This window comes from Paramacrobiotus metropolitanus, unplaced genomic scaffold, assembly GCF_019649055.1.
Source record: "Paramacrobiotus metropolitanus isolate TYO unplaced genomic scaffold, Prichtersi_v1.0 Parri_scaffold0000002, whole genome shotgun sequence".
NCBI lineage: Eukaryota > Metazoa > Tardigrada > Eutardigrada > Parachela > Macrobiotidae > Paramacrobiotus > Paramacrobiotus metropolitanus.
In genome coordinates, this window is record NW_026570222.1 from 1,540,800 (window position 1) to 1,551,012 (window position 10,213).

At 41.8% G+C, this 10,213-nt stretch overlaps 2 protein-coding genes across 6 annotated transcripts; both read right to left on the minus strand.

Moving 5' to 3' along the window:
- Positions 1–2,466: 2,466 nt before the first annotated feature.
- Positions 2,467–5,463, minus strand: LOC129583711 (double-stranded RNA-specific editase B2-like). Of its 2 annotated transcripts, none has more exons than XM_055475653.1 (2): positions 4,231–5,463; positions 2,467–3,903 (listed from the first exon to the last, which is right to left on the minus strand). In XM_055475653.1, exons 1-2 carry the CDS (start codon positions 5,267–5,269, stop codon positions 2,708–2,710), a joined length of 2,235 nt encoding a protein of 744 aa, XP_055331628.1. In that variant the 5' UTR covers positions 5,270–5,463; the 3' UTR covers positions 2,467–2,707. The 2 variants fall into 2 exon arrangements, with proteins under 2 accessions (XP_055331628.1, XP_055331621.1); XM_055475646.1 differs by having other exon boundaries at positions 2,467–3,906.
- A 297-nt stretch (positions 5,464–5,760) lies between these two features.
- On the minus strand, positions 5,761–9,836 carry LOC129582177 (atlastin-2-like). Of its 4 annotated transcripts, none has more exons than XM_055473632.1 (10): positions 9,562–9,836; positions 8,588–8,871; positions 7,758–8,003; positions 7,494–7,694; positions 7,293–7,431; positions 7,100–7,227; positions 6,986–7,042; positions 6,855–6,926; positions 6,346–6,777; positions 5,761–6,205 (listed from the first exon to the last, which is right to left on the minus strand). In XM_055473632.1, the coding sequence occupies exons 2-10, from the start codon at positions 8,825–8,827 to the stop codon at positions 6,050–6,052; spliced, it is 1,671 nt and encodes a 556-aa protein (XP_055329607.1). In that variant the 5' UTR covers positions 8,828–8,871; positions 9,562–9,836; the 3' UTR covers positions 5,761–6,049. The 4 variants fall into 4 exon arrangements, with proteins under 4 accessions (XP_055329607.1, XP_055329600.1, XP_055329593.1 ...); XM_055473625.1 differs by having other exon boundaries at positions 9,558–9,835; XM_055473618.1 differs by having other exon boundaries at positions 9,592–9,834.
- Positions 9,837–10,213: the final 377 nt, after the last annotated feature.

Below are 10,213 nucleotides of genomic sequence, written 5' to 3' on the forward strand. Positions count from 1 at the left end.
TAAATTGCAAGACAGAGTTAATTACCACACAAAGGCAAGCACACAGCTTACTCTCGTTCATACAATATAAACAAGTGACTTCATTACCGTTTGATAAGCAGAACAATAGTCTACATCCATAATCCTCCTCCTTGACTGTCTCTTTCCAAAAGGTGAAGATGGACTCTTGCGCTTGCTGTGTAGTCTGAACGATCACTTAGACGAGTCCTCAGGTTTGCCGCTTAACAAATTTTCGAGCTGCACCACTCGAAAGCTGCTGGAATTTGGTGAAATGTATTGGGGCATTAACGGGATAGCTTCAGCATGTATTGGTCAAGCGATATCATACCATCAGATGCTAACGCTTCCATGAATGAATGAAAGTTTCAAATTTTAGACCAAGCCGGACAGTAGGAAAGTAAACACAGAGGTTATATATATCCCGGGTTGGGTTCGGTTGACATAAGACTATGTATGCATTGTTTGACCAGGGAAATCCAACACAACCAAGCCTTCATTCCCACATAGCATACAACTTTAATTTTATACCAATAAAAGTGCCCTTTCTCGCTTCGGATCGCAGACTATAATATCATCCATAAACCAGGTCTCGTTTCGCTCTCCGTTCTCAATGGAATTAGAGAACTAATAGAGCAATCGCCCCTTCTCTATCATTGTTGATCAAATTGAGCTGGGATTGACCAATGGCCAGTGTATAAAGGCGGTAATGCAGCAGGCAGAAGGGGTACGAATTCCGGTCGACTAGTGTGCGCAGTGCACAAGCTGTAATCAGAAAGTTTACAGGGAACGAATTTACTTGTGCATGTACTGTTACAGCGAACCACTTCTTTGAACCAACGTCTTTAGAGTAAGTAACATTAAATACTGAATAATTACTGATGACGCTAAATAATAGCATTAGTTCGTGCTAAGTTTTGTTCTGATATTGCATTAACTGATAAAGCATCTTTTTATTGATGATCACTTCCGTTGCTTGCATGCAAAAGATTAAAATAATTAAGCGGCTACAAATACAATAACTACTTCTACAGAAGTACTCGTACTGTTCGAACTCCGCAATAACTTTAACCCGGCAGCGTCTGCTAGGTGCAAAAAGCACCACTAAAGTTCCTTAATTTTTGCCAAACCAGAATAGTCGATATTATTGCAACTATGTATGCATGCGATAGAGCAAAGATTGCTCTTTGCACACAGTATTTTTGTTTTTTGTTGAAACGCACTAAAAAACAGCCACAGTGCTTAAAAAACACTACAAAATTTAAGAAAAGTTCTACGAAGTGTATATAAATCAGCGATTATGCCAGAAGACTGATATTAAATTAGTATCAACTTCATAATAACATCTCCAAGCTCCAGTTATCCAAAAAATTTTACAGCTCCGATGTAAAAAACAATGAATTTTCAAAAACAGCTGGTGCAAATTGCACCACTTGGGCATTGCCGGGTAGCAGTAAAGTGCTGCCTGAACAGGCAGAGTGATCCGAGCCGCATACTAATATGACGCAGCCGTTGCTCGCTTATGAATAGTTCATACCTCTGGCAGTTAGCTGATCGATTAACAAAACAAATGAGGACACCTAATTGATTCTATGATTCAAAACAGCAGTAGAAAATCGTTTTCCTGATTATATTTTAATGTTTTCTTCGAGTGAAATAGGAACAATAACAATAAAAAGACGTTGTGGTCGAACAGCCAGTCAACAATATGGCTGACCGTGCCTTCAAATTTTAAACTACTGCAGCAAAAATTTTGAAAAAATTAATTTTAGTTCATTATATTATTGTTATTCTATGGTATGAATTTCAACTTCGACAAAAAACTCATTGATACCCCGGGCACTGCCAGGTTAAAGTCGTCTGTTCGGCTGTGCATTGCATTATTGTGCGCATTGCATAATTGAGCCTATTGACACACGATAGTAAGAAGCTGGTTTGTTTTGTAGTATTTAAATATATTTACGTATACCAACTCAGAACTCTTATAATTCGAGATGCGAAAAACAAGCCCGACAGATTTCAGCAAATTTCACAAATCAAGATCAAATGGGCTATACAGCTTTTTTGTGTGCATAATAATACGTCTGATAGTGTGATGGTGATTACCGTGTTTGTTCTCGTTTCATTAATACGAGTAGTGACGCACATAATCTTTTTGTTCATAGAATTGGCAACGCGAGTAACTTCTTCCTAGCTAAAAGATTTTTCCTTGGTTTACAAAAGCGGCATAATTAAGATGCAGCGTGTCAGTGACCACTTATCGCTGGCCGTCATCGACGGGGATGTGGACAGCGGCTAACCTTAAATTTTAATGAAGGGATTCGCCGAACAGTCAACAGACTAGCTACGAGTATATCGGTTACAACGTAAAGTAATCCTGGCTATGACAATAATTTCCCATCGTATTCTATTATAGATTTCATAATCAAAATCTTCCAAAACAAGATCAAAGAGCAAAATCAGCATAGGCAAAGTCATAATTATTTTCTGATCAAAATTAAACATGACAACTGATTAAAAAATTACATAACAATAGCAACTATTCCAAGCACGTGCCCGTTTAACACAAGAAAATGGCGGTAATTTTTAGTGGTAACTGGTAAAGAACGTGTTATAACAATTGGCGATAAAAAACTTCTTCATTAGAGTTTTACAGAATACAAAACCATCCAACGCTTCTTAAGTACATATAACTCATAAGTATGGCTTATTAAATTGCTCCTTGGAGGTCGAGCCCAAACGCTTCCTCCTCGTCACAGTGCGGAATCCATGCTCCTAACCCCGCATCCTGAACCGTTTTACGAAATCCACAAACAATCTCCCTGTAGCTCTCACTACTGCTTTTAGCCAAACCATAAATTACTGAATGTTCGTTCGATTGGAATCCAGCTGGTGGCGTCACACCTTTATCTTTCATGAGAGCCACAACCTTCATAAACGATGCTCCAGCGTTACCTTTGCTTATCTCTGCTGTCGTCCCTGCCGCCGGCTGACCCATCGTGGTTTCCAGAAAAATTTCCCGCCCACCAGAACTTTCCGAATCGGTATGCCACACAAATCCTTTCAATGGAATGGTGTCTTTCAAACTGAAGCGTTCCTTTACAGGGGGACAGTGAATGATTTCAGGACATTTGGAAGACGCTGCAGTATCGTTCGGGAAAGTGCTCTGTAGGCGGCCGTAAAGTCCCTCAGCCATAATGGGCAAATCCATATCCTCTGCTACGGACACCGTCTGCAGAAAGATGGCACGACAGAAGCACGACGCCAGCGCTCCCTGTATACCCACAACCAATTTCTTCATCAGTTTATCCGAAGCTGACATGATGCGCAGTTTTTCGTGCCCATCAGTTATATCCCAAAACGAATGCAGACCAACGTCTTCGGGTACGGTGTGGACATTACCAGAAACGATTTCCCCGTCGATATAATGGAGTTTTTTGTCGGTAACCGCAGGCTCATTTTTGGCAAGCAGAGTACACGATCCCGAGGGATATCGTGAGAGAAACAGGTGGAAACCAATGCCCGGCTTCAACACCAGCAGCCCGTTTTCGCCAGGTCCACTGAAGATTGTTTCCTCGTTTTTATAATACGCTGCAATCTGATCCAGCAGAATTTTCTTGACAGCTCGCAACACTAAAATTTCGGCTTGGCAATCTTTGATATTTCGGCCTCGCGGATTCAAGTGTTTTCGATAAATTATCGACGAACCAGTAGCCAGTGCGACTGGGGTCATTTTACGGTCAGCAGACATACAGACAGCGGCCATGGTCGGCGGATGAATGTAATTACTCCAAACCGTTCCAGCGTGTTTCAGGGATATATCGCTCAATATTTGAATTACAGCGGAATAGATCTCACTTGCTAAGTGGCGCGGATCTTGAATGGTGGCGCTTTCCACCTGCAAGTCTGCTAAACGCAGACATAATCACACCAATACATATCAAAAATCGCATCGATTAAAGAAATAATTTGCAAAAGCTCTATGTAACGGCAGTCTCCAGCTGCTCCAAAAAAATTGCGCTGACTGTCCATAATCTTAAATTTTAAAAACTATTGTTTCGGCGCAAACACAACCGCGTCAGTTGGCGGCTCCTTTGGTGCAAAATAAAAACATTGGCATTTAATAAAGGTTATAAAACAGAAGAAATTTTGATATACATACGAAATTAAAAATTCAACAGAAATGAGGAGTATAGATGCAAGAGCAGTTTACAATATTTGCACCCAACTTACCATGAGGCTCAATGGAGCGAGTCGTAATTCTTCGCCAAACCGCAGGAAGAACGTCCACAAGCCAATTGAGCGCTTCGCAGGCCACCATTTGCTTTGCAACCTTTTTACTATGGCTTCGCGCGAAGAAAGCCTCCTCAAAGAAATTCAGCTTCACTACAAAGCTTGAACTGCGCTTTCGTTGACGAAACACACTATCTTGATCCGATTCGAAGGGCTGGTGAGGATCCCAATCAACAAACTCATGCGGGAATTTCAAAGCATCTGCGATTCGCAGCACCAGTCCGATAGGATTTGTCATGGATTTCGGAGATTTTGCTTCGCCCAACAGCTGTTCTAATGCAGATAATTTTTCATCATTTAAAGAACTTAACAGTTCCGATAAACGGGCCACCGTAAGTGGATTCGTTGGAACTGCCGGAGCGCGATACAGCAGCGTATTTTTTGCGCTTTCGTATTGGGGCAATTCTGGAGAATCCTTCTGGGCTGGCTGCAACGTCGCTTCTTCAACCGGTTCTTCCAGATTATCTTTAGTTTCAGATTTTATTACACCAACAGCATCCTCAGATGCAGATGATGATGCTGGGCAGGTCGCTTCGGCCGTCTCGGATTTGGACAACGATAACAGTGCATCCACAGCTTTGCGTGCCGCACACTCCTTGGCCTGCTTTTTTGACCTGCCTTCGCCTTCATACACCACTCCGTCCAATTCCAAACGTATTCGAAAGTTGGCCAGGTGAGTGGGTCCTTCGGAAGTCGCTTCGGAAAAAGCTGCTGACAGTTGCATTTCATTTAGAATCGAGATGGGGTTCTTCTCGGGTGCGTATGCGCGGAGGAACTTCGCCACTATAGAAAGCGGTTCATCACTCTCGGTCTTGCGTTTTTTCGCTCTCGGTTTCGGGAGGTCTTCGGATGGTCCCCTTTTCAACGGCGCTTGGGCGCACACGCCTTGGTAGCCATCCTGCGGAGGATCATCGAATGTGTCCACACTGAAATCCACCACGCTAACGTGTCCATCCGTTTGCATCGCTACAGACGCCATTGCTTCACAGTAATACCTTCCCACACATCGAACACAAACAGTACGAGTACGGGAAGCGCCGCCAAAAATAAATGTTTCGGACGTTTCGAATAACTGTTGTACGTTAGCAGGTTGTCGACACCTGTGCACATTTCAAAAACGACTGACAGATATGCCGAAAAAAACTTATTGTGAGCTTTATTTCGAACTGTCGAAATTTAGTAATTTTTATTATTGTCAGTAGATTCATGTGACGTGCATTGCCGGGCGGTCAAGAACGAAAACCCTTTCCGAAGTTGTAGGCACGCACTTGAGTGCCCACTATCGACATCTGTGTCCGGAATGCGAGTATCGAAGGTTGTCCAAAAACATTTCCAGCAGCAAATTTTAAGCCAACTTATATGTACTAATTCAAACGTCAATTAAACGAATCAAACATGCAAGGACAACTTCTCACAGTATGAAGTTTGAATTACACAACTTTTACCAGCCTTCGCGGAAAGCTGTCTCGAAACTTTTTTAATTGTTTTCATCGGTTTTGGGGTAAAACTCCATTCACAAAAACGTTTGAAACCTTTACAAACTGAGCCGACTAGCTACAGACAGGATTCACATGACGTCTTCAGCACAAAAAACGCACTCATACAACTCTGTACAGGGATAAGGGAATGCGGTAAAAATTAATTCACCTGACCCTAAAATGCAGCATGTATTAAGTTCTTACACAATCTCAAGTATACGAGTACCGTAACCATACAGTGTGAGTTATCTCAATATGACTGCATAATACTTCTGCGGTAATCAGCGTTGTTTGGATGCCGGTCGGTATCCTTTATCAGCACCACTCATCATCTTCCCGGCATTAACTGTAACATTGCCCACATTGACCATATGCTGATACTGTGGATAAGCTGTCGCCATTCTTTGACCAGCCTGTTGTGTCAAAGGACTCAAGACCTACAAAACAATTCGATTTCAGACTACGCTGGAAATTAGCACAGGAATATTGTGGATTTATCAGGAATCAGCAACGCGACAATCCATTTAAAACGATGTAAAATACAAAAAAGTGACACGATTAGAACAAAAACACTCACGTTTTCCCAAATCCAAGTTGCAACTTCGTCGATTGCTTGACCAACTTCGCGCGCACTACCCGTCAGGCGGCACACTCCCCAAGTAACCACAGCCGTAATGACAACACCCATAACCAGTGCGAAGAAATTGGCATAACGAAGCAATCCAATCAGGTCCAAAAATCCCGAAATCACATACAATACCACAATGACCACGAACAAGGTCGCCGGTGTTCGGAAGGAACTAAAGAAGTTTTTGCTTTCGTTGTGCTTCATAAACGATCCGTATGCTGCGAACAGTTCGTCCTCCAATTTCTTGAGATAGCTAGCGCTGAATTCATCACCGCCCATTTTCGGGATATCCTTGAATCTCTGCACAGCCGCACCCTGTATCAAGGTATGCTCATGTTCCAAGCTCTGGGGATTAAGGTAAGGCTGTTCCCCACCACAGATCTGTAAACATCCATACCATCAACAACTGCTATTCACTTGCAAATCGCTTTAGAGTGACCAAACCAGTTAATACTCACAGCTTCCATCCGCTCCATATACAACTCTCTAGCAGCATTCACAGCGGACAAATTATTTGCTTCAGCTGTCGCCTGTATCAAATCCATACACTTCGTAAATAAGTCGGGTGGCAATAATATTTACAACGCACCTCTAACATGGATTTCGGTTCAGGGAGTGTATCACTTTGATAGATTTTAATGTAGGACTGCAAAAAATCACAGTAAAACAAACAGAAACTCTCGGGCGAAATATTTCAGCCAACCTTAAAATATTCCAAAAGTTCGCGACCAGTAATTTTCTGGCCATTAATTTCTTTGGGCACCAAATAAGCTTGACTCAGAACTAAAGGCATCAATTCGACCAAACACCGCTTGAAGTCCGCTTCAATGTCTGCATTTAAAAACGGTACGTGAAAGCACAGCATCGATTTGAAATTAATTAAAACATCAAATAACCTGATAATCGACCATCGAACTTCGGATTCGTAGCAACTCTTAATCCAGGATGGGGCATTAGGAAGCACTGAATTTTGTCAAAGCAAGATCTGATATGCCGTCGTAATTGTTGCAGTTCAGGATGCTGCCGATCAGATATCTACCACATAATATCCACTATCAATCAGCAGAATTAACACCACCGGCCCACGGTTATTATACCTGCAGTCGCTTTTCCAGAAGCTCTTGCCCTCCCTTAATTCCGTAATCACTTTCGTAAGGGAAGCTCCAGTCACGCACTAGGAATATCAACTCCTGAAATGGTTTCGCAGTGCTTTTCTCCATAGCCAAACGGCCGTATTCCGTGAACAGCTGGAGATGCTGCAAGTCATCTTCCTGGATGTTCGCAGACAGATTATACATCTACAAAAAAATTCTGATTTCACAAATCACGAAAAACTAGCAGACTTATGACCACTGGCAGACCTGCACGGAACTGATCATGGTGCTCAAAGCAAATACAGTGGCACAGTCTTTGACAGTTGATTCCGTATCGAAGGCACCCTGAGTATCCATTATGAGCACTACAACTTCTTCGCCGTTCGGTAACTTCCGAAAGAACGGCTCATTCCAGAGAAGAATTCCTGTTGTGTCCCGTTCCGATCCGCCTCTCCAGTGGAAACCAGTTAACGCTTGGTTTTCATTTCCCAGCCAACTACCACTTCGTAATTCCTGCGAAGAAATGTTCCGAATAGGAACAGACTGGTGGAACGTGCAAGGTTACCATACTCCATCCAAATATCACATCACAAGCGCTTTACGATAAACTATTACAGTAATTATCGAGCCTCACAAACTCAGACGCAGCGAAAAGTGTAGACTGTAGATTTTAGAACGCAAACAGCCGGGATGAAACACAGACATTGGTATAAAAACGTTTTCAGCAATGAAGGTGCAAACGATTAATAAAACAGCAAATTTGAAATTTCTCGTCATTCACCAACCAAGCTGGTAAGAATGTCTTCAATGTCATAATTAAGCTGTTTTTGTTTCTAACTAATTATTTAAAATTAATAATATTGCACGAAAAGTGTTTGTGAAATTTACTCGTATTTTAGTCAAATCGAAGGTTGACTTATACTTTAGTAGGCAATAGTCAATAAAATGACTGTGAAGCAAACTGTTACGTCTTATGGGCTACGAGTTAACTAAAAGGATTAATTAAGGAATTATAATTGTTCCGCTATATATTAACACGATTACGAGCTCTTACGATTAACCCTTAACGAAATGAAAGCTGCTCAGCGCGCACTTACTTCTTCTGAAAGGCGTTCCCCTGCTCTTAAGAAGCGGAGCATGAAATCAAGAAGGAAGCTTTTTCCTTTCCGAAACGCTCCGGCGACGGAGATCAAGACAATCCTTTTGTTCACCACATCCTTGCGCAAGAGCAAATCGCTAAGCGCTTCCTCGTCCAAGGCGAACGTATGGTCATCTTGAGCGATGACAATCTGCAACGGAGCAGGTCCAGACACTTCCTCATCCACAAGCGACGGCATTTCCGTAATGAGTGCGAGTAATTCCTCGTAATTGGCCTTCACACCTAAACCACAAAAATGGAAGTTCTGGTGTGCAGCATACGAATTCCCAGTTTCTAATTCAATGTGATCAGCCAACGACATAGTATCTTCCGTCATCCACCAGATCAACTAAATCACCACCAGATCCCCATAGTCTGGATACTGTAACAATTTAGAAATTATTCGCTGTTATGTTCTGTATCATCTAATAAGCAAAAGACAATGAGAATAATTGAGAGCATTTCTATGTAAAACCAGTCCACTTCAGTACAAGCTTGGCGGACAGATTAAGGAGCAAGAAAGATCGCTGATGATGTAGAACGAATGCACATCGCCGTACTGAAAACGTCAGACTGATTGAAAGCGAAAGTTTGGGTTTCAACACAGCAGCTGGCTATTTTTCAGTTGTTGCTCATTTAAATTTAGCTCATCAAGCTATCAAGCGCACTTTCTGCTAAAAGGTTGACTGTGCAACAACTAAAGAGCTCAGCTGGAGACCAAAGTAATTTGAGATAGCGTACCACGCACTTTAAAACATGGCACCACTGTAAAGAACATGTGAGACTGTGACATAACTTCGGAAGAATGAAGAATCTATCCCTGACATTCCCTGCCCCGAGATGAACATGTTCGACAGCACTGCTGCGAAACATTCTGGGAACCATACGAAGGAATATGACGGAAAATACTTACCGATGATAAACTTTACCTACAGGAGTAACAGGACTACCACAGCCACGTACCGTGTCCGAACTCAAAATGAAACAGGCTAAAACAGTATACACTGCTAGTCAAGGGTGTTAATTTGCCCGAGCACAATTGAATATAACACTGATGAAACGGAAGTGAATTTTAAAGGCAAACAAAAGCACAAAAATCTTTCTATCACAAAAGAAACAATTTGAATGAAAATAATTGTTAATTTTGTCGCTCACAGCTGGCTGCGGGTAGGCATTAACCACTACGAGTACCTAAATGCCAAAAATAACGTACACTGACGTTCTGAAAATGAATGAATATCCAGGTGGCAGCCAGCCAATGAAGTTAACGAACGCCTCACCGTCAGAGAATTGGTGGTGCTTTTCGCTCAATGCAGACCGCGGCCACTCAGCGCAAAATTACTTACTACTACCTTACTTAAATTACTTACTTACTAATTATTACGCAAAATTATTTACTTAGTGAGCGTAAGCTCAATTTACAGACTTTGCTACCACGAGTACTCTACCGTTAGTAACAACAATAATACGTAGATTAAATTTTAAGATAAGTACTGTGATAGATACTGTGATACTACTACATAAATGGAATTACCGTTGTACGATGATCTCACGAATTATTATTAAATACTGCACACTTAATTTT

Excerpts from the sequence above, each read along its gene's own strand:
- LOC129583711 (XM_055475646.1), bottom strand. The coding sequence starts at position 5,269 with ATGGCGTCTGTAGCGATGCAAACGGATGGACACGTTAGCGTGGTGGAT. Across the intron at positions 3,907-4,230 it reads TCGCTCCATTGAGCCTCATG|CAGACTTGCAGGTGGAAAGC; the intron begins GTAAGTTGGGTG and ends GTCTGCGTTTAG.
- LOC129582177 (XM_055473632.1), bottom strand. The coding sequence starts at position 8,827 with ATGCCGTCGCTTGTGGATGAGGAAGTGTCTGGACCTGCTCCGTTGCAG. Across the intron at positions 7,695-7,757 it reads CCATGATCAGTTCCGTGCAG|ATGTATAATCTGTCTGCGAA; the intron begins GTCTGCCAGTGG and ends ATTTTTTTGTAG. Across the intron at positions 6,927-6,985 it reads AACCGAAATCCATGTTAGAG|GCGACAGCTGAAGCAAATAA; the intron begins GTGCGTTGTAAA and ends GATTTGATACAG.